Source organism: Callorhinus ursinus, unplaced genomic scaffold (genome assembly GCF_003265705.2).
Source record: "Callorhinus ursinus isolate GAN/ISIS: 27379988/994484 unplaced genomic scaffold, GSC_fseal_2.0 scaffold11, whole genome shotgun sequence".
Taxonomy (NCBI): domain Eukaryota; kingdom Metazoa; phylum Chordata; class Mammalia; order Carnivora; family Otariidae; genus Callorhinus; species Callorhinus ursinus.
In genome coordinates, this window is record NW_027397073.1 from 21,031,709 (window position 1) to 21,056,709 (window position 25,001).

Consider the following 25,001-nt stretch of genomic DNA (forward strand, 5'->3'; position numbering starts at 1 on the left):
TTCTAAGAGGTTTAAATTTTCATTAAAGTGAGACAGCAGACAAGCTTTTACGGAAATAATGTGAATCTGTGCCCACATCCAGCAGAGATAATGATTCTTTTAATTATAAGTTAGTGGGCCAAATTCAAAAAGACATGATGGGCAGGCATTAGGTAACTAAATAATAAATAGTAATTGCATTTCTTCCTTTGCATTTTAAAGAGAAAAATACCTGAGAACTTCTACTTGATATTCCTTACACAATGTACCCTCTGTGTCATGAAGTCACTTGAAATAATGTCATTTGATGCTGTGCATCCAATAACTTTAAGTAACATCATTAACATTAGAATGAAAAGAATGGAAATTGGCTATCTAGAAGGCATCCTTCCTCAGAGTTATAAGGTTTGTCAAACAAAAATTATGTGACTCTCCCTTTGTTACACATATTTGTCTTATATAAGTAATAAAATGAATATATTTATAAGGAAGAAGAGAGGAAGAAAGGAACAAACCATATGACTATCAAAAGTTTCAGTTTTAAACCAATCATTATTAAACAAACTATTATTTTTTCAAGAGATCTAGGTATTAAAAGGCACTATCAGCTCACTGAGAATTGGTGAGTGTGCATCTGTTCTTCCTTTCAGTACAAACAAAGTAAGCACTAGTTTAGTCAGACAACTGGAGTCTGTTACTAAATTGCTGAGGGATTTAGATTGTCTTGATTTCATATAGTTTCTTAAATGAGGGTCTTGGAATATTTTATCTCTAAAGTTCTTCCAAATATGTCATTAAGTCGTGTTTAAGAGAATAATGGTTTTTGTAGGGTATACCTAGATTCGTGTGGTACATCTGCCTGGGCTTTTTGGGGTCATAAAGAAAAAAAAAAGGCTGTCTGGCCAATACTTCATTTTGAGACTAGAAGGAATGGAAAAAAGATTTACTTCTTTTCTGTTTCATCCTGCTTTTGTGTGGATACCTGAACTATTCCATATAAAATAATATTTATACCAATCATGAAGTTCTAAATACTGGTCCACATGTTTGGTGCCAAAAGTAATTTTTAGAATAGTTTTAAGTAGGGGATCCTGGGTGGCTCAGTCAGTTAAGTGTCTGCCTTCAGCTCAGGTCATGATCCCAAGGTCCTGGGATCAAGCCCAGCATCTGGGTTCCCTGCTCAGCAGAGAGCCTGCTTCTCCTTCTCCCTCTGCCTGCCGCTCTTCCTACTTGTGCCCTCTCTCTATCTCTCTGTCAAATAAATAAATAAAATCTTTAAAAAAAAAGAATAGTTTTAAGTAAAATCAGATACGATTAGTTGAAAAACCAGCAAGCGAAGCATGGGAATCATTTTCTTTTTTATCAACTCCTTTTGCTGTGGCTTTGAATGAGAATATGATATGATAAATACATTAACCCTGAAGGTACAGGAAACGAGGTAAAATGAGAACCTATAATAATTGCTTAAATAAATCAGTTTAAAATACTTTCAAAAATGTATAGAAAAACCATTTCATGGTATAATTTTAGTTTGGATGAAAAACGGCTACATCAATGGAACCCAACCCTTGCATATTAGTTGACTTTTGGATATGGGTAAAAATGTGGACTTTGGTTAAAGCAGAATAAATATCTGAATTTGTGCATGACATGGAGAAATATAGGGAAAACTAAGGGAATATTAGATTAAAAACTGATGTGATAACTAAATGGAAAGAACTGGAGAATGTTAACATAAGGGAAAAATAAAATTAGTGGCTTGTTTCGGATACTTTGGACCTGGCATTTCCGCCATTCTAGGATTTTCTCCCATAGCTCTCATTAGCTTGACTTTGGGAACAGGCAAGGGAGCTGACAGAAGGGATAAACTATAAATGAGAATAGTATTAAAGAAAAACAAAACAAAATAAAGATAATCTTGAGGGTACTGAATATGGCCAGTCACATGATCAACCACAAGGTCCAGTTTCAGAATCAGAGTGAGATAATGCAGAAAATGATAAATGGTTGTGAAAATGAAGGGATCGAGGTGGAAGTGTTTATGAGGTTCATCAGTTTATTGAGAGTGAAGACGACAGCGATCTGAAAGGAAAGAGTAACCATTACCTAGGATGGTTTTAAAGTTGAAGGTTTTTAATGTACGTCCTGTCAAGGGGAAGAAAACAAGGTTACAGCATGGTCTAGGGTTGGTTGATGAATTAAAGTGGGAGGGAAAATCGCCCCCAGAGTGAAGAGGCCAATTGAATTTGGGTGGTATATCAAATAAATGGACCACAGAATTAACATCTTGCACACTGCCTGACACGTAGCAGGTGTACAACCAATCTTTGTTTATTGATGTTGAGTAAGTGCATGAAGATTCCAAGGGACCTTGAGAGGTTGTTGTAATGGATTTAACCTGAGACAGAATGTAATAAAAATAAATAAAGAGGTCTTGCATGTGAATAAGACAAAGGCTGGTATGAATAGAGTGAGGTGGATACAGTTCGTGAGCATCATTCATGAAATACTTAAAGGTTTTAGCGGAGAACCAACTCAATAATCAGTCCACAAGATAGTGTGACCACCCACAACATCGGTGTGACGGTAGATTATATAAATAATAATATAATATGAAGGCGAGGAAGGTGCCCTAAAGGGATGTTTAATAATCACATGCCATCTGTAAACTGTGCAGAGGAAGATGACATATCAAGTGGGGAGCTGACAAGCAAATGAGAAATATTTGTAGAAACTAAGGATATTTAGCTCGGAGAAGAATCGGTGGAGGGAAGGGGAGCCTGACAGACAACTTCAAATATTTAGAGTCATGCCATAAGAGAAGTCACTAGACTCACTTGATTTGTTCTTTATAGTCCCAAGGGAAATAATTATGACAAATGATTGGAAGTTATAGGGAGACAGAGCAATTCATTTTGAATATAAATTTCTGAAAGTTAGACCTACATATGACAAAAATGGCTGTTTGGGGTTAGGGGAGGGGGGAGCTCCCTGTCAGCAGAACAGTTCAGGCATGAGCTAGAAGAAGGTTTTATCAAGGGGATTTGTATAACAGATGGAAGATGGGAGAACCTAGCTTTTAAGAGCCTTTCCGCACTTATTTTCTGAAGCACCAAAAATAAACTTACACGTTCAAGATAAATTCTTGGTGATTCTGGTTTTGTTGTTGTTGTTGTGTATGTGGTAGAAGAGACCACAGATTAGTGAAAGAGGAATGAATTAAAAATGTTAATACTGTGAGATCCATCTAACATCCTGAGGATTAAATAGAATTTGTGTAAGACATACATTTAAAAGTTTGAATCCAATTAATACTCATATAAATGTTATTTGTTGGGCCTTGAAAAATCAGTCCATCAACTATAAAATTCAGAATTGAAATAAGTCTCAAGTTCATTAAAAAAAAAAAAGAAAAGAACCTCCTCAAATCAGTTACATCATTAGTCACGATTCTCTGCAAGGTCAGGCAAAAGAGCCCTGATTGCTGGCATTAGGTAAAGACAGGATGTGCTGCATTGTTGAGATACTTATTCATAGTCTATTTTATGGGTGCAGCTATTGATAGTTATAATAAGTATAAATTTCTTTTATTGCGTGCTTACTATGACAGGTACTATTTTATGCACTTTAAAGTTATTTATGACTTCTCATCCAAAGAGCCGAGAGCATATTCAGAAGTATATCTCCCAAGAATAGCATCATAACACAATGTTTACTTTAGTTTGAAGTAAATCTGATGTGACAGCATGATAGATATATTTCCCTTTGGCTAAAGAGCATCACTTCCCATCAATGTCAGTTCCTCACAAGACCCACGTGTCAGAGAATAAGTGTATTTTCTTATTGATAACATCTGACTCCTGTGTGTGTCACTCTGTCAAGTTGTATCCCATAGTAAAGTTCTTGACACACATGTCCTCCTTGGGATAGAGGAAAAAAATCAATTCTAAAAATCAAAATAGGATCCTAGAAAATACTCATTTACTCCAGCCAAGTCTACATACTTATGTACACATCGAGGAAAATTAGGCCTCAAACTACATGTCACACATGCAGATATTTCTAAAAATTGTGGTATCTACTATCAATTAGAGAGAGAAATCATACAAATGATCAATTGAAACAAACTTTTCCTATGGTGTTCTAAACTGAATATACAGAATTTCTAAATATTTTGTAATCTTTAAGTGAAGATTTTTAAGGCAAGCATTTGCTCCCTTTATATATAATTCAAAATAAGAAAAAAAAAAGTACACACTGGTGTATTTAGCTCATCATACTGCAATTCAGACAATTTATCTCAATGATCTAAATTTCAGATTATTTCTTGATAAGGCCTCTTAAGGGGTGCCAGTATCTAGTTGTTAACTAATACGTACATAATAACTCTTTGTTGAGTAAATGAATCAAGAAAAATTAATTAATGAGTAAATGGCTGAGTAACAGACAAAAGACTACATGTTATTAGTAAAATTAGATAATGGAATCCCTTAAGGAAAAAACAACTGTGTTTTGTGAATACCATTAAAAAATTCTGATCATTTCAGTTTTAAAAGGCTCAAATAATCCATTACTAAGGAAATGACATATTTATTACAAAGATATTATTAAAGAAACTGCATAATTCTTCTACTTTGGGGGCATCTCAAGTTATGAATTAGTGTTAAAAGGATCCATAATAGAGAGTAGGGAAAAGTCTCTAAAGCTGCTAAAGTAAATGCTAAACATGGGCTTTATTATGCAAGATTGTCACTTCCACTTCAAAAAAGGTACAGAGGTGTTTATCTATCATTCATCATAATCACTGAAAATGGATGGACTGCCTTCTGGATTAAACACTGAAACTGTCATCTGCTATCTGAAAACACAAGTTTCCTGGACAGGAAACCTCCTGAATCAGAAGTGTGTGTGCTAGGAGGTGGGGAAGGGATTCTTCATTTTCAACAAGGACTGCCTTATAGGATTTTCATGCTCCTTAAAGTTTGAGAACTTTAACTCGGAGCCTTCACCTTCTTTTTTCTCCAAACTGCAATGGTGAGCCTCCACCTGCTAATTCTGTCACACTCAGCTTCCACTCCAGGACAGCAAGGCAATGAGCAAGATTCCGTCCCACCTGGAGCTCAGGTGCAGCTTCATAGACCTGGTGTCTCGTCCATCAACCTAGAACATCTCTGATGATATCAAAGCTAAGTATAATCAAAAAACCTCCCAACTGCCCCTAAACAACAGGCAAGGGGCAAGCAACTGCTCCATTATCACAGATAGAGAACTTAATTTCTTCTACACGAGCAGAAGCTCTATTCAATGTCAGGTGCTGTCACTTGTCAGAGTTTCTCATTTTTTGCAACTGCTCATGGAGGTGTTGAGGTTTCCTGACTGACAAGCAACCAGGGAGGCCTCTTATTAAACTGGCAGAACAGAAGTGTCTAGCTAGTGTCTGTCGCATGGTATATACTCAATGAATATTTATTATTAAGCAAACATATGAATAAATGAATGCACAAATGAATAAACGCATGAGACAATTAATCCAAGGTTATAACAAAAATAATTTTTAAAATTTTTGTTCCCTTTTTGCTAATAAAACCTCCAAATGAAGAAAAATCATTTGGATTTTTTCAAACTGACAATGTTTCCTTTAAATGTCATTATATTTGATTTCATCAAGAGAATTATGCACATTAGCATCTAAATGAAACACAAATATGTTTGTTCTTTGAAGTACAAAAAAACAAAAACAAAACCCTTAACTTGGAAATCTTGAAATATAGACATCTCTGGAGAAGTACATGTTGATATCACAGCCATGGACTTAGACATATATATTCTTTGCACCATTTAGATTCGTCTATGCATAAAAGATAAAAATCTACAGTCAGCTTCATATTTTAAAAAATATGAATTTTATTTAAAGTCAGTATGGGGCATTTCTTCACGTATAAATCCCTTTTGTGTGTGTCTCTTCAACTTTATCCGTGTAAAAATAAAATAGACAACTATCTAGTTAATAGCTACTGCCTCTCCCACTAAAACACAAAATGGTTTGTCAAAGACATCTCTCTGAAGTATGAGAAATGTTTAGGTAGGAGGAACTTGAGTTATTACAATAAAAAAAAGAAAATGGAATTTCTCATTTGCCTTGGAACAAAGGAATTTGTAGAAGACACATATAATTTCTCCTAGTTCCATGAAGATTAGATATGTAATAGAATCATAAGTTAATTTTCTGAAAATCTTAAATTGTTTTTCCATACTTTTTAAAGATTTGTTTATTTATTTGAGAGAGAGAGAGCGCATGTGCCTGTGAGTGCACTCAAGCTTGGTGGGGGGGCAGAGGGAGAGGCTCTCAAGCACAAAGCTTAATCTCTTGACCCTGAGATCATGACCCTGAGATCCAAAAATCAAGATTTGGACACTTAACCGACTGAGCCACCCAGTTACCTCTGTTCTTCCATACTTCTTACCCTACTATTACATACTTCTCAATGTATTTGAAAAATCCATCTGTTTTCAATATAGTATGTAGAATATTTTCTAAAAAGTTTTAGGAAACATGAAGATGATGCTTTTAGATTGTCAATTTCATGTAGAGAGTTTTCCAGTGGACTGACTGACGTTTTGGACAGCTTTGGAAAACTAATGGAAGCTATTTTCTATGTGAAAGAGCAACATAATAAATGAAATAAGTAGATTTCAGTGTTCAGTGCTATTGAGAGTATATATTGAAATTGCATGTTAGTGGGCTTTTTTAATGAGATTAAACGAAAATGACTTCAGGGCAATGATATATTAGACTTAGTTTGTTTGCTAAAGCAGCTATATCTTAAAATAACACTCTTATTTAGATAGTTGCACTATTACCTGGCAACATTTGCTCTAGGCTTCTTATCTAATTAATGCCAATTTGGTTTAGTTTTGCTTATTATTTAAATTAACCATGTTTGCTAATAAAATGTATGACAAGTGTTCTGATTTGCATTTTCTCTGAACCTTACATACATTTCCTAATGGTTCCAGACCATTGCTGCCACTGCTAAAAACAAAAACAAAAAAAAATGTACAAGTTTTATTTTATTGCCAACAAATCTTGAGAGTTGAGGTAAAGCTCTCCTCTGTGCTCTCATTTTTTCCCTTTCAAAGTTTCATTAATAAATATATTCTACAACTTGGAATTGAGGAAAAACCAGAATTACCTTTGGAAATGCCAGAAGTCTTTAAAATTGTTTAATATCAGCTTTGCTCAGTGAACAATCTATGGCTCTTCTTAGGTGTTTTTTTAGGCTCATCAGGGAGAAATACATGGTTGTGAGGAATAGAGTCTTACAGGTAGGTTCAGTCCGGGAGACACTGGGGAGCCAGACACATGTGTTTTTGAATCTCCTTCTCAGGGGATCTCCTTTCTTAACATTTATGACCTCCTTTCTTGACATTTATACCCACATCTTTCCCCACTTTCCTCACCTAGTTCTGTTGTCCACTTGATGGTTTAACCTATCTTCCAGCTTCTGATCTAGACCTTACTTTCTGCCTGGAAACTACTCCTACAGAGAACTTAAAGCAGTTGAAGGCCAAGCTTATCTTGAACGCCTTCTCTCATAAGGCCCTATATATAGGATGCAGTGTGGCCAAATGACCAACAACCTTAGCCTGGGTTTGAATCCTTGTGCTGCCACTTCTTCCCTGTATGGCAATGGGGCTCATTACCTAGCCTCTCCAAATTTCAGTGGTCTGTCTGGAAAAATGGAGTACATTAATAAGAATCATATAATTATTATACAATTATACAACAATAATTATACAATCCACTGACTTTAACCACTTTTTCATTATCCGTCACTCCTGCCCCTATACCCTCCTTTCCTTCCTTAGCTTCGAGGAAGTGGGTCTTTTTTTTAATCATTCCCTTGCAAAGCCCCTTTGCCACTCCACCCCTTCTCCCCTGACAAACTCCAAACAAAATAAAACCCAACTATCTGCCAACCCAGGCCAGCAACCAAGCAACCACCCCTGGAGAGGGAAACAAACACAATTGTGTTGGCTAGTTTCACTTTAAATTCATGACAACAAATCTCAAATGGCCAGTCCACACTGTTCAGCAATCATAAGTTCACATACTTTATGAATCTCCTTCCTACAATCTGAAATAGCAATTTCTCATCTTGCTCCCTGTCTTCAAACTCTCAATACTTGATTCTCCAAGACTTCACATGCTGGTGAAGAACTTTTGTCATACTTCTCATCTCAGCTACTGACATAACTGCATCAGCACCCACTCCCTCTGCCTTGGCTCACCTTCCCAAGATTGAAGAATCTGCTCCCCTGCACCTGCGTGCTGGAGCCTCTACCTTCTTGCCTACACAAAGGATTGCACTCTTGCAATTTTCCACTGTCTCTTCTGTATCACTAATTTCCCCCTCTATGCTGCACTATTTGCAAAAGTTGCAGGGTCTCCTGTGTTCAAAAAGGAAACAACAGTAAATACATAAATAAAACGGGCAGTAAAACCTCCCTTAAGCCTACCACCTCCTAAAGTTACTGTCCATTTCTTTGTTGCACTTCAGAACAAAACTTCTCAAAAACATCTGTGCTCATGCTCTGCAGTTCCCTCGCCTTGCTCTCTATTTTCATGCTCCCTCCCAAGCGGCCGCATTGCTGTCATTATTTTACTATATTTTTCATCAGCACCGACATGGTTAGCAGCACCGTCGCCCCCAAACCCCCTCCCCCCACCCTGGCTTCTGCGATACCATCCCTCTTTATTTTCTACTACCACTCTTGCTTCTTCTCATCTGTCCAATCTCTAAATGTGCAGTATCTCAAGATTCAGCCATTTGGTTTTCTGACTACAATCTCTCCCCAGGTGTCATCGATATGACAGTGACTCCTAAATTTATATCTCCTGTCATGACCTGTCATCAGACCTCTGGTCTCATATGCCAGATTGTCTACATGATTGACATCCCTAATTGTATGTCCAGTAGTTATCTCAAATTCAAAACGTCCAAAACTAATTGATTGTTCCCTCTAAACCAATCTTTTTCTGCACTCATCTTTATCTCATTAAACAGCCCCACGGTGCACTCATTTGCTCTAGCAAAAATCTAGTCTCTATCCTTGATCCTTCTCTTTCCCCTGCCCTTTATAGCCAATCCATTAGCCAATCTTATTGGCTCTAAATGCAACACACATCATGATTTTTCCCATCTCTCTCTTTATCTGCTGTAATGACTCCCAAGTCCCAGCTACAATCATTTCATACAGATCACTCAATTGTCTCCTAAACGGTCTCCTTGCTTCCATTCTGCCCCATCCCTAATAATTTTCCTCACAGCAGCAAATGTGATCTTTTAAAAAGAGATCACTCCCCTTTCAAATCTCTTTTCGTCATCCATAGAATGAAATTCTAATTTTTACTATGCCCTATAAAGCCCCACATGATCTGGCTGTGACCCAGAGATCTGTGATCCATGCATATGGCTATTATTTCAATCATTCACAGACAGTTCCCTTGTCAAGGCTTTTGTACTAGCTGGGAGCTTTCCTTGGAATGCTTTATCCTAAGTGTGCAGACACTGGCCCTTTCTCATATTCTTGACTCAGCTCAAGTGTCACCTCCTTAAAAGGCTTTTCTCTGACAATCTGATTTAAGTTAGGTCCTTCTCTGTCATGGTACTGTGTTTAATTTTCTTCACATAATTCATCATTCTCTTGTGTTAATTGTTCAGTTCTTTGTTTGCTTATCAATCTACCTCCCTGTATTTGAATTTAAGTAAGCTCCAGGAAAGGAGATTTGACTGCCTTCATTGTAGCTTTTCCAGCAATAAGCTCAGCTCAAACTTAATATTCCAGTAATCAGTTTAACAACTAATACTTATAAGGTTATTATAAGAAGTAAATAAAATAGTGTTTTAATTGCTTAGCACTTTGCCAGGCACAAAATACCTGCTGAAAAAGTTAGTTACTGCCATTATGATTATTATAATTAGGTGTTCCTTAAATATGTATCAGGAATGTTAATTAAAATAACTCATGCTAATATCTTAAATATTTTAGATGAAAGATTTGTATACTAACAGTTGTTTTCTAAGGTAAGCAATATTATAAGCTTGATAAGTAAATTAAGTTTTTTACATGTAGGTGAATGTTCCAACATCTCTAAATTCAAATCACATAGTTAGCGACTGCTTTTACCTACTGGTAAGACTGAATCTTTTCATGTCCTCTAAGTAATCAACCATTCCAAATATAAGGGCAACTTCTTTGAACTAAATTAAAATCAGAGACCTTATCATTAGACCTAGGTTCATTTAATTTAAGCCCATTATTAAACCTCCCACTTTTCAAAAATGTATGACTTGAGGGAAATCTCATTAAACTTCATGGAGAGGCGAAAGTGAGCTTTGCCTTCAGAGCCAACCAGAAATGGAGCCATTAGAAATGTGTGTGATCACGGATCTGTACTTCTGAAACAAATAATGCAATATATGTTAAGAAAAAAAAAAAGAAGAAGATAGCAGGAGGGGAAGAATGAAGGGGAGTAAGTCGGAGGGGGAGACGATCCATGAGAGACGATGGACTCTGAAAAACAAACTGAGGGTCTAGAGGGGAGGGGGGTGGGGGGATGGGTTAGCCTGGTGATGGGTATTAAGGAGGGCACGTTCTGCGTGGAGCACTGGGTGTTATGCACAAACAATGAATCATGGAACACTACATTAAAAACTAATGATGTAATATATGGTCATTAACAGAACAATAAAAAATTATTAAAGAAAAAATGTGTGTGATGAAGTACAAATTACAAGGTGATATTAAAGTGGGGCTAGAACACACAAGAAGGTGGTATTCTACCACCTATTTTAGTTTTTGTCCAAATCCTTTGTGCAGGTATCCTAGATGGCAGTAACAAGAATGAATTTGGAAAGAACAAAATATAATAACCCCAAAACACACAACAAAAAAATGATACATGTAAGTATTTGAAACATTCTAGGAAATGTTTTTCTAATCCTGTCTACATTATAAAAAGTTCATATAGATATGGAGATTTAATCATGCCTTTTATCTATTCAAATCCTGTAAGAGAGGTCATAGGTCATTCTCGACTCCCTATTCCATAGTTTATGCACATAGGTGCTTTGTAAAGACTGTTCTTAGATTCACTTCTAGTTTTTCAGAAATTTATTTTTTCTTCTCTCTTTTTTTCCACTTAATTTATATTTTTATTTGAAATTAATTCAGGGAAGAATGTACTTTTTGTGGAGATGAGTTAGCTCAATTTATGGACTGCACTGTTCTTGTTTGGAATATATATGATGTTACCAAGATAAGTAACATGGAAAAAGTTTTAAGGATAGTATTTACTATAAAAGGCATCTATAGAAAGAAATCATTTGACCAAAACAGAGTTAAACAAATACTTTTCACAGCTCTTAGTATCTCTAATAGGGGACTTATATTTCTCACAACATTTTAAACCATGCAACATCATTGCTTGGGAAAGTACCATGAGTCAGTATTCTCTAAGAACAGCCCTAAGAGAATGAGTGATAGTGTAATGTGAAGATATGCTTTGAATTCACAGTGTATTCTCTTATTGAACTTATTTACAGAATGTATTTAAATTGGCATGGTGGATTTGTTATTTAAAAATTGGTTATCTATTTTTTTTTTACACTATCCTAATACTCTCCCCATCATAATTTATCCTTTCACTATGTTTTCACTGGGGAAAAAAAAAAGATGGAAACTGTTGACTTATTTGAACTTTCAAAAAAAAATTCAAAGGATCAATTTAGCTACTGGTTCAGAGGTCTGGTCTAAACTGTAATGGGATATGAAACTGATGTTGGTGACCAAAATTATGTTTTCAGAGTTACTCCAGAACAATCCCATGCATATACTTCTGGTTCATTATTATTAACTATGGCAGTTGGTTTTGTCAGTAACTTTTTTTTAAAGTTTATTTTATTATGTTATGTTAATCACCATACATTACATCACTAGTTTTTGATGTAGTGTTCCATGATTTTAAAAAAGAATTCATAAATACGGGACCTTGGAACAGAATTATTCTGAAAGCAGTATCAATAATGGGAAGTGAGGTGTTCCCTCCCAGCCAATTAAAGCATCTGCCTATTTTCTTGACCACCATGATTCATTAGATCCTTCATTTCCCTGTGAAGATGTAAAACTTTAAGAATGTTCTTATTTCTTTATTAAGATAGAGTAAGAAGACAATCACATTTTTTTCCATGAATAAGTCTCCTCACTTTTTATAAAATAAGTCAGGAAGCAGAAAGTAGAATGTTGTTTGCCAGAGCTTGGAGAAAGGGGAGAAATAGAGTATTATTATTTAATGGGGACAGAGTTCCAGTTTGAGGAGATAAAAAGTGTTCTGAGAGTGGATGGTCATGATGATTGCATAACAATGTGAATGCACTTATGCCACTAACCATACACTCAAAAAAATGTTAGAATGGTAAATTTTATGTTATATTTATTTTAGTACAATAAAAAGTATTGATTTTTTAAAAATGTAAGCAGGCCAGCAGATATCTGAAGACACATTCTTTCTAAATTACAGACCAAAGTTTTATTCTTGAGGGAGTTCCCATGAATTACATGTTGTCCAATTTTAACATAACATAAAAATTTATAGCCAGTCTGTTCTACAAATTCTAAGCAAAAACAGAAAGACTAGACTGGAAGAACTATCAGGAAACATTGTCTTCCTTATAATTACACTCCTACCCTCACACCCTTCCCAAGACTATTTCAATCATAGCCCTCTGGACATTGTCTACACTCAAAAAACACTCAGGTAATGCATCAATGAAGAGATCAATAACTAAAATAAATACAAGAGATCTATATCCACTTGAATTGAATTGATGAATAACTGGAACAGACGTTATAATCAAGTAGAAATGCTCTGTGTATTATGATTGTGTAAAAACACCAGTGTTAAGACTGAAGTATAAATATTATTGCAAATGCCAGTTTCTAATTTATCTTTGCATGGTATCAATCACCTAAGGACTCCTGCATGTCCTCTGTCTCTACATTAAATGCATTTCAGAAACGAACTGTATTTGTTGTGGGGAGGATGCAGAGGTCTGGCTCCAAATAACTCAGTGGCCAAAGTGTATTTTATGAAGGATTTAGGATGATTGGGAGAGAAACAAAAAACTGTTTTCATGAGCTGTCTGAGGCCTCTGCCTATGTTCAACATACAAGGGGGAGATCAACATTCATAGGAAGTATGGTCAGACTGAAGAAGAGGGTCTAGAACACCTGTATGAGCAGTATGTTTTCAGGGCGGATGCGATGCAGCAGGAAATGGTGTGAATTCCAGTGCCCTCTGGACAACCAAGAGGAGAAACCTCTAATTGGTGGGGGGGAAAAGAACAAAAAACCAAAGTATCTGCAAATTAATATTGTAACTCACACTGCCTCTTTGTTTTACAATTCTCCATTCTCTCCCCTCTTCTCACTTTTGTTCACGGTCGCTAACAAGTGTGTATCCCAGTTGGGAGTCAAATGCAAATAACTCAACTCAGCCATCCACTTGACTCTCATGTTCTGTTGATAAGAGAACCAGCCCAATGACAGGGGACAGAGACCCGAGTCAAACCCATTCTGTCACTCCACATTTTCAGAAGCATATGCTCCTCTGAGGTTACCCAATAATACAGTCCTTAGATTACCTCTGCATTGTTTTTGTTTGTTGCTTTGCTTTTTTTTAAAGAAAGAGAGAAAAAGAGAAAAGAAAGAAAAAAAAGATGTTAAAAAAATTTGGAAGCAAAATGAATAGTATGTTTTCTGAAGTTGGAAATTGCTGTTTTAATTCTCCCTTCGGGTAGTTTCCAGGTAGAGGGAATTGTATGATCACTAAACTAATTTTCAAGTTATTTAAGCATGCCAAAGTATGCTCACACATGAGGGAGTGAGGCACTAAGATGTAGGAAAAACACCAATCACTTTTTCTACTGTTGCAATTAAGGCATCACACACACTATCAAACTGGGAGTGACTAACTGGGTATTAGCTTTTAGGAATGCAACAAAATTACATCGGCATAGATGTATCTGGTGTTCAAGGATAAGAATTTCAACACTAGAAATGTGCAATGAGAGAACAAGAGGAATCCACTATTCTACGTTTAAAAAATCTAAACCTACACAAGGATCCATACCTGGTGATATATTGGGTTTTATTTATTTATTTTTAATTACATTCTTGGTAATCAATCAATAAATATCTAAACATGTGAACTGAATCCAGTATACTTTAATCAATATACGTGTCCCATTTTCTCTAATTCTGTAAAGATAAAATGATTGAGAAAAGTCTGACAAGTGAAAATACAGTTATAGATATTTGGAGCCATAGAGATTTTAGAATTCTTCAACTCTCTCAATTTATCAATGAGAAAATAATGTCAACTTTGAGGAGTTAACATCAATTGAATTTGGTTACATTAAAAGTGAATTTTCTCTCATATGTTTTCCTATTAAACTATGAGTTCCGTGAAGGCAAAGACTGGGTCACTTAGGTATATATAGTCATATTGTAGGTGCATATGCAGTGTGTATATGTATGTATAGAGTACATGTATACACGCAGTGTGTATATGTATGTATACAGTATATGTATGTATGCATGTGTGTATATGTATGTATACAGTACATGTATATATGCACTGTATGTATGTATATAGTACATGTATATGTGCAGTGTGTATATGTATGTATACTGTATATGTATGTATGCATGTGTGTACACAGTATATGTATATATGCAGTGTATATATGTATGTATACAGTACATGCACATATGCAGTGTGTATATGTATGTATACAGTATATGTACATATGCATGTGTGTATATGTATGTATACAGTATATGTATGTATGCATGTGTGTATATGTATGTATGTGTGTATATGTATGTATACAGTACATGTATATATGCAGTGTGTATATGTATGTATACAGTACATGTATATATGCAGTGTGTATATGTATGTATACAGTACCTGTATATATGCAGTGTGTATATGTATGTATGCATGTGCGTACATGTATGTATACAGTACATGTATATATGCATGTGTGTATATGTATGTATACAGTATATAGTAGATACACTGTAAGTACACAGCAAATGTTGAATGACTCAGTGAAACTGATCTCGACTTTCCAAGATCTCAAAGAGCTAGGATAGGAGTCCAGGCATCTTGAATCATAGCATTCTCTAAATATTCTTATTCTCGGAACTTTTATATTGGAAAATAGTCAAGTACCAACATAATCTCTTCCAAGTCTACAACTTATGCTTTATATTCTACCCAACTAATTATTTCTTCAAATAATAATTGAATTTTAAAGTAAAATCTTAAGAAAATTATTCCTATAACACTTTCTCAATAAAACAGTCACATTTTAAGTCCATTCTGTAAATCATTATTTTCTCTTTTCTTATGAAGATGTTATTTCTTGTAAAGCAATTTTATTATGAGAAATAACCATATAATCATGACTCATCACTATGAAAATTAGTATCTATAGGTAAAGCCATTCCTTCAGAACAAAATCTGTGTTCACAGTAAGCCTGCAGAAAGGTAATCAAGTCTGTTCTATGTTTATAACGCTTTATAAAGGTAAACTGTATGGGGGCTTTAAGAACAATATAGTAACAGAATTTCTTTTGGTTCTTTTATATAAACGTGTAAGAATCTTACTGTTTGCATAACTTGGGACATGATTTCTCAGTCCTGTTGGCTTATTGGTAGCCAGAACCTTAACAAGTACCTATAAATGGTCATTTTTATACCTTATAGTAACTTCTCAATTCTATGTACAGAAATCCTAGTTATTTATGTGCGAAAGTATTAGCACCACCAAATCTTCTCACTGACTGTCAATATAATGATCAATTATGTTCAGTAACTGTAAATATTATATCAAATAAAATTTTAAAATATGGCTCTGTTCTATATTAAAAATCTCAAGTAAAATGAATAACATAAATGTTGTAATTCTTTTAGTTAGATAATACTATTACTTATTCAACTAAAGTATTCCTTTTTAAATAAATTTTGTTTCTTAAAATGGTAACAGGGATAAATATTAATATATTTGAGAACTTTTGTTTCAAACATAAGAAGAACATCAAAATACAATATTGTTTTTGTCTTTCTCTTCATCAACACTGGGAATAAAAAAAAACAAGTGTTTTGACCATCCCGTTTCTTTCTCCTTGGTAACAAACCAAGAAGAATCCAAGAAGAATCCAAACTCATATTTTATAATTCCTTAAAAGTTAGGAAATAGGATAACAGAAAGAAGGCGAGGCAAATAAGTGGTTTTCCAGCACCTGGGCCTGCTGTATTCATTCTGAAAGGCTAATGAACAAGTTAAATTTTCTAGCAGTGCAATGTTCCAGTTATAACCACAGGAGAATAGAAACAGGAGTGCTCATATTTGGTTGTAGCAAGCATTGCATATTATAGAACAGTACAGGTGGGGATATTTGTATACATATATAGAAATCAGTTGAAAATCCAATTTTGCAAAATAAGAATTCCCTTTTCAGGGAGGTAAAAATACATATTTAAATACAGTCAGCATCCAAGGTCATTCAATAATGCCTTATTCACATTTCAGAAGAAAACATTCATCCTTTACTAGAGTAGACTTTTAAAGAATATGACCACACATGCATACACACAAAATAGTTTGTATCAATTTCTATGTTCTGTTCTGGAGGAAAGATGCTGGTGAAAACTTTAATAAAAATAAATCATTAAAACAAGAGAAATCATAATATGTTTTCCAAACTTCATCCATTAACAACCTACAATAATTGTAAAAATCTACTTGACTATGATTTGGTAATCTCTTACTTTGAGCGGCACATCTGTAAAATATTTAATGTTGTTGCAAACAATAATACAGTTTTTAGGGGATATTTATTTCTGGTTTTTTCCTTTAGCTCATTTTTTTTCTCCCTAAGTTCACTGATTTTACCCCTTCTAATTTTAAATTTATTTTGCTAGTTCTTATCCAATATGGAGACTAAAAATATAAGAGGCTAACGATTTTAGAGACATTTCACTTGTTCCAAAAGACAAATTCATTTGACAGAGGCAAATCTGATCACAGTCACAAAACAGGGCTTCATGGGAGATTTTTGCAAAGGATGGCAAGGAATCATACACTGAGTGAAAGGCTACTGACACAAAGTTAAATCCCTTGTATATGTTCTATTATCATTTCTTCATGGTAAATCAATAAGGAAAACATTAACATTCATACTCCGTGAATATAGAAACTGAGGCTTGCTAAGTCAGAAACTTTTCTAAGATCACATACAGTTATTAGAAGAGAAAGCTAGAATAAAAAACCAGAGTATGACTTTCTCTAAGACTCGTAAGATTTCCCTGCTGTCTCCCAAAGCTTAGAGACCCGTTAGGCTGATTCCCCCTCACTGAGGCCCAGGGTTAGTGAAGTCATTTCCCTGAGAGCATAAAACCAAGTAATGAAAGAGTCAAGCCAAAACAATCCTTGTTTGCTTCACTGTACTATATGGCTTTAGCTTATTTTTAACCCCCAAGGTCCACTTGAAATAAGGAGATGTTTCTAGAGAACTGACTTCTGGCATTAGGCTCCTTATCTTCAGCCACACCTAGCCTAATTTAAGTCCTTTTGAAAGTTATATCAGCTTTCCAGGCCAGGAAAACATTAATCACTGGATAACACTGCTTCATAAATATAATCTTATTGGACCTCAAGAAGGGCCTTTGATGTCTATAATTCATAAGTGCAAAATAGGCATGATGATGAAACATCCCATTCTAATTAATCTGTCAGGAAGCAAAGTCTTTCCATTCCACCTCTTTCAAGGGGCAGGTTTTGTTCATTCCTTCAATCAGTTGTGGCATCTAGCACATTATGTCCCATACTGGTAAATATAAGTAAATATACATCTTTGCTTCCTGATGGGATAGCCTTTAATCATTGTCACATTTATGGGCTATTAGTAAACTAACCCTTTCTTTAATTAACTCAAGTGTGGTTGAAGAAGATGCGGAATCCACGCTGCTCACTCACTGTGCTCTTCTGGAACATTCCTTCACATGGGAACAACCAAGCATCCAAGGAGGTGAATGAATGGAACAAGCGAAAATGACACGTGTAAGGAATGAAATAGTGAAACTTTCCGTGACTTACCCTTGAATTAACTACTTCCAGGGAGACGTTCTGGGGCGGGGCACTTGGCACTAAAAGGAACAAAACAAGGTGAGACGGTTACTGCCGACGTCAGAAAAGAGAAACTACAACCCTCTGTGAAAAGAGAGAGCGTGACTTTCACAGTTCATGATGGTAATTAGGTAGGCTGATCCAGGTGGCACTTCAAAATTTTCCTGGGGAGATGAAAAATAACTGCCTCTGTCTGTTTTTTTCTCACTTGGTAGGGCCAGGCATCCGTATAGGGAGCACCTCCCCCAAATTGTTAGGCAAGAGAGCACCTGCCGTGATACCAAATACTGCCATTTAATTATGGCTTTCTTGTTATAACCTTCCCAGAGAAACCAATAAAAATACACGGGAGATTTCCTAGAGTGGTTTTAAAGGTGTAAGATATTGTGTATTTCAGGATCTGCATGGTTTTATTATAAAATATGTCATTCTAATGGTCACTCATGTTGCTTAATCTCCTTACTGCAATCTTTATTATCTCTTAAAAAGTGAAAAGAAGAAATACATGTGTCTTTTTATCTGTGTGTAATTAAACCTATGTGTCATAGATGCAAGCAGGTTATCAAAGAGCTTTCCGTGAGTCAATTCCATTAACAAAAAAAAAGTTTTTTTTTTTCTTTGTGGATTTTCTAGGTTTTTTTTTTTTTCTCTTGTCTGCATTTTGATTGCCCCTTTCCTTCATGGAAGAAGGAAGAACATGTACAACTTTCTTTATAATACTTGTAGTGAATATTTACTATATCAAAAGGTGAATATTCCATCACGTGAGTAATTCAGACACCATTTACTAAATGGCTGTGCTGTGTCAGATACTTCTCAGATGTCTTAGATGAATCATAAACAAAATAAAGCTTTCAGGACGCCTGGGTGGCTCAGTCGGTTAAGCGTCTGCCTTCGGCTCAGGTCATGATCCCAGGGTCCTGGGATCGAGTCCCGCATCAGGCTCCTTGCTCAGCATGGAGCCTGCTTCTCCCTCTGCCTGCAGCTCCCCCTGCTTGTACCCTTGCTCACACTCTCTCTCTCCAACAAATAAATAAAATCTTTTATAAAAATAAATAAATAAATAAATAAAGCTTTCTGCCTCACAAAAGAAATAAAAGTAGCATTCAATAAATGCTTAACACGTATTAATCTGTAAAATGAGTAGTCCCTATTTTGTTCATGAAAACTTGATTAATTCAACAGAGAAGAAATGCTCTCAGCATTTTCAAGAATTTAAGGGCCCTTTTCTGTTTGAACTTGGATAATTTCTACATTTCTTGAGGGTACTTATATTTTACCCTGAATTCATTTATGCCCTATTCTGAGTTTACCTTTTGAAAAGTAATCACCATGAGGGCACGAGACATGTCTGATTAATCTTTACAGCCCCCAAACTGACATTCAATTAATAGCTACTGACTCAATGATTACATGAACAAATAAATACTTACTAAAATATTAGCTCCTAGGCCTTTCTGGACACCATAGGAATTTATAATAACTTACTCTGTTTTCATTTTGAACTTCTTATCTTAGTACTTGGTGAAGTTTATGGGCAATGTAACTTGTGACAAAAAAACATTCACCAGAGGCTTGTTTTCATGAATTAGGTCAACAAGAATTCTTTCAGAAAATATTTTATAATTTAAGAAATAGACTTTATTATTCAACTTATTTTAATTCATATTATATTTCCTTTCAAATACAGAGTATAATCCCCACAGGGTCCAGGATTCTTGTCCCTTTAGATGCTGAATCCTCAGTATCAATAAGAGTGTCAAGTATGTGGGTCACATGCAGCAAATTTGTGTTGAATTAATTAATTAACAGAGAGATTATAAGACATAATAAAATGTTTTTCATATTCAGGGTTTTTGTCATAACAAGCTCTCTTTTTGTGGTTTTATTTTTTTTTAATTAATGTGTGACATTCATATGGTATAATGCACAAATCGTGTATGCATGATTGGATAAAGTTAAATGTCTGTGGCTGTGTTCACATTTAGACACCACCTGGATCAAGATATAGAATATTTTCAGTATCCTGGAAAGTTCACTTGGGTCCCTTCCCAATCAATACCCTTCTAAGAGTAACCACTATTTTGACTTCTAACACCATTGATTAGCTTAGCTTGCTTTTGAGCTTACTAAAAATGAAATCGGTTATTTTGTTCAAGCTGCTTTCTCTTGCTCATTATTATTTCTTGGGATTCATTCTCTCTGGTGCATCCTGCAGTAGTTTCAGTTCTTTTGTTTGTTTTTTATTGGTCCTATGTATTCTAATACGTGACCATTCTATTTTATATAAACTCATTCTATTGATGAATGGCATTAGATTACTTTCAGTTTGGGGCTATGAGAATAAATCTGCTATGAAAACTTTTGTACATGTCTTTTTATGAACAACTACACTCATTTCCTTCATTATATACCTAGGACTGGAAAACCTGGTAGCTTTGGAAACCCTTATGGGGGTTATAGATAGGTTAAATATAGCAAATTTCCAGAATATCCATATTCTTACCAATCTTTGTTTTTTTCTGAATCTTTTTCATTTTAGTCATTTGGTAGGCATGGAGTGTTTTTATTTGCTTTTCCCTGAGGACCAGTCACTTGGAGCATCTTTTTACATATTTCATGGCATTTGGATGTCCTTTTTTGTGGAGTTCTTAAAGTATGTGTGCCTTTTTTTTTTTTAACAGACCAGTTTCCTTCAAAACTCATTTTCTAAAATTTTCATTCTTTTATATCGTATATTCCATTTTCATGTTACTATGATTAAAACATTAAGATTTTTTTTCTAAAGCTAAAATAGTGAGAAGGGTTCTCCTGCATTTGGCAAACTTCCTAACTTCTCGACTCTTCTCAAATGTTACATTAATGAAATGGACTTCCCTAAACTACCTTCACAGACCCATGGACATCCCAGTCCAGTTTTCAGGAAAGGGAATAATGCAGAGGCTTTAATAAGACCATCTCCACATTCTGTTTCTTTAAAAGAGGAAATATTAGAGTAGGCTGGAAATAATAACAATGTGTGTGATCAGAAAAACTAAACAGAATGACATCCTCACAATGAGGAAGAATTTAATATAATCCATATTCAAATGATTCTGTAAAGCATGTGACCCACATACTTTGAAAATTAAAATAGGCGCCGCATAAAAAAATGCAAAGTGCTCCATCATATAACTTCACAAACTTGGAGCACACCGGCTATTCTTGCCTTACCTAATCAGGAAAGAGAGTTTCTCCTAGAGCATTTTTAGTTATCGATCTCTACTCCCTCCCTCTCACTAACAATTCCCCTATTATTGAGATACAGTAGATAGGATTAGATGCTTGGTGGAAGTAAATGGAATCCACATTTATTTGAGCTTTTCTTTATTTGATTTCCCAAGATGTTTCATTGCCTCATGAGGGGAAGAGGAAGGCCATAGTTCATTATTTTCTCTTCAAAATGTCAAGCAATTATCATTTACAATTGTTCGTTAAAGCCAATCAGAGGCATTTGGTCCAGAAACTCCCCTCAATATGGTGACACATGCTGGTTTGATACATACGATAATGATGCATTTTGTAGAGTAGATAAAATTCCCACATTTGTAAATGAATCTCCATATAGACAGGCACTTGAATTCCTCCCCTTACCAAATGTGTGCTGTCCTGTACACATAATTTATGGATTGAAATAACCGATATATAATTACGAGCTTTGTACTTTAAGCAATTAACATGAGAAATTCATTATCGAATAAGAGAAACTCATGATTTTTTTCACATTAAATCTTGCTTCTTTTCTTACTAGTGACCTGGCCTGCTGCTTACTAGCTTTGACCTCTTTCTAACAGTTTTGTCATCTGTAAAGTAGGAGAAAAATTATAGTATCATGAGGATTAAAGGTTAATGATGCTAAGTGACTAGAGCAGGGCCTTGCACTGATAAGTACTCAATAAATACCAGTGACAACAGCAAAAAGTACATTCTTATAGTTAAGTTTGCCTATGAAATTGGGTCCTTCTACTTTTGGGCACAAAGCAAGCTGGCATGGAAATTCATAAATATTAATTGATTCATAAAATATTTTAATGACCTACAGTTGTCAACTAGTTCAAGAGACAGTATTTGAGAACAAACTGGCAAAATTAGTTACATTCCACACTCAATATTAGACTCCCTAGATCTGATTTTCTAAAATCCCAAAGGGTTTAAAGAAGTGGATTGTTGTAAACAAAGGATACAATAAGTGGGGGAATCTGAATGAAAAACAATTTTTCTTCCCAGAAAAACAATGAAAGTGGGCTAAGTTAGAGACGACAGCTTATCAGGATAAACATCTTCACAAGCATTTTAGCGTGGAATACCATTGGGATAATTAACTAAAAAAAACATTATTTGCATTTTATTTTGTTTTTATTCAATTTTTTATGGTCCCAGTATAAATTTTTGTGGTAAGGGTTCCTCTGACCTAATAAGAAACACAGTGTTCTCTGTAACACAGATGCACTTAGACACAGTTATCTATTAAATTAGCCACATAAATAGAAAGTCCTAAAGATAAGTCTATACATACTAACAATTGTATTGTTTCTTGAACTGTCTGATTAATTCAGTAAATATTTACTGAGATGATGAATGTAGAGACGAATATAGCAGCATCCCTCACATTAAGGAACATGTAGTATAAGGAGAAAAAATGACATGTACATTGTCATAGATAACATTTATTGAACACTTAAAAATATGCCATGCTCATATTTTAGGTGTTCACATGGATTAACCCATTTAATTTTCACAACATCTCCCTTTTATAACATCCAGAAAGTCAAGGAGAAGACAGCTTCACGACTAAGGACTGGGAAGTAGGAGGCTCTGAAATGTGTTGAAATATATCTCTGTATGATGTGTGACCTCCGCATGGCCAGCTTCAATAGAGTGAAGACATCAGACTGAGCAGAAAGAAGGGGACTGGATAATAAGAAAGGGAAAGCCAAGAGTGCAGGGGATTTTGTTGGAAATCAAAAGAGATGAATTGATTGTGAAGAGGGATGCAGACCAGGCCCAGGAGCCCACTTCAAGGGGGCTACTCAGTTCCTGCTTTCTCCTGTCAAATGCATCGATAAAGACAAGTTGGCATCCGTTGCATAGTGATGCTTGTTGGGTTAGGGTCATGAAATCCTTTTATTTAGTGACAGGCATTTTCTAAGTCCTAACTGTTGCAATACTTAGAGATAATAATTCTTGGACTAATGAGTAATAATCTATCTCTCTCACTTACGACATTTAAAATGAAAGTGAAGAATAAGGCCACAGTATTACAGTTCAGAGTGTGAATGAAATCTACATAAATTATGTAAACTATTCATTTTCATTTGTTTTCCTTTTATTTTTATAATTATAAGTTGTGAAGTAATTTATTCTGCCAATAAATATTCTACTCTGTCTTCAGTAACAGAATCAGATGGATGGGCATTAAAAATGATACTGAAGTGGCGTCACATATAATATAAAATATTTTTTTAAGTTGAAATTGCAAATGAACATCACTCTTGTGTCTTTGCCGCACTGTCCTTAATAACATGCATGACCTTCCTCGATCCACTGATATTGTGTGAAATATCCACCCAGATACTTTTCCAGATTAAACAATGATGGATTTGTTAAGGAATCACAAGTTAAAGTCTTTTTTCCCCTTGAAATTCAGAAGATCAATTATTTATAGAATTATGTACAACAGTATGGAAACCTTTCTGAAAAAAGATAGCTTGTTGCCTTTTTAATATTCATGGAGGCCATCTCTGCATTTCTACACCTGCCTGAATTTCCACTGGCCCCATATCATATACTCTGCTGACCTTTATTTTCACTTGTCATTAAATTTCCCGACATTTCCTTATCCTTTTCTGAGATCTCTAGTTTCCTTTGCTACTGCTTTGCCAAATCCATCTTTTTCATTAAGAGTTCTTCCTCTCTTTTATGATATTTCAGAAAATATGTCTAATATTTCATTGGTTAGACAAGGTAAAGCTAAAATTATGCATTGTCCTATTTAGTTTTAATACCTTCAATGCTGGATTATTTGGCCTAAATCCTTACAACATATTTTCAAATTAAGTGGTATATGTAGGAGGACTGTCCATCATTTACACTTTTAATCATCCACCCTCGCCCTTTAGAATGATAAATAAAAAGAAGCAAACCAATGTAAATTAGTCCACACATACACATGCACAAATGTGTTTGTGTTTATAGACATAAAGAGACCCCTCCCCCCACAAATAATTTGAACTCTTAGGCAGTAGCCACACTTTTGAAGATTTCCTATTAGGACATCCTGACACAGAGTATATAATATACCTTTTGAAAGTTTAAATTTAACTGTAATAGATAGTTTGAGTGAATGAGTCAAATTTTTAATTTATGCTAATATATGCCATAAAGTTTTTTTAATTTTTATTGTTATGTTAATCACCATATATTACATCATTAGTTTTTGGTGCAGTGTTCCATGATTCATTATTTGTTCATAACACCCAGTGCTCCATGCAGAATGTGCCCTCCTCAATACCCATCACCAGGCTAACCCATCCCCCTACCCCCCTCCCCTCTAGAACCCTCATTTTGTTTTTCAGAGTCCATCATCTCTCATGGTTCGTCTCCCTCTCTGACATACTCCCCTTTTTCTTCCTCTCCTGTATGCCATAAAGTTTTAATTAGAAAGCCTTAAAGATGCAATCTATGACATACATGCAATATTAAGTCATCATTATCAAATAT

At 35.0% G+C, this 25,001-nt stretch overlaps 1 protein-coding gene across 2 annotated transcripts in view; it reads right to left on the reverse strand.

Moving 5' to 3' along the window:
- The window catches only part of DCC (DCC netrin 1 receptor), a 1,171,073-nt gene that overhangs the window by 282,992 nt on the left and 863,080 nt on the right, over window positions 1-25,001 (reverse strand). For both annotated transcript variants that reach the window (XM_073898173.1, XM_073898172.1), the window contains exon 12: window positions 18,213-18,262. In XM_073898173.1, coding sequence (XP_073754274.1) covers window positions 18,213-18,262 — 50 coding nt within the window. The remainder of the gene's footprint in view (window positions 1-18,212; window positions 18,263-25,001) is intronic.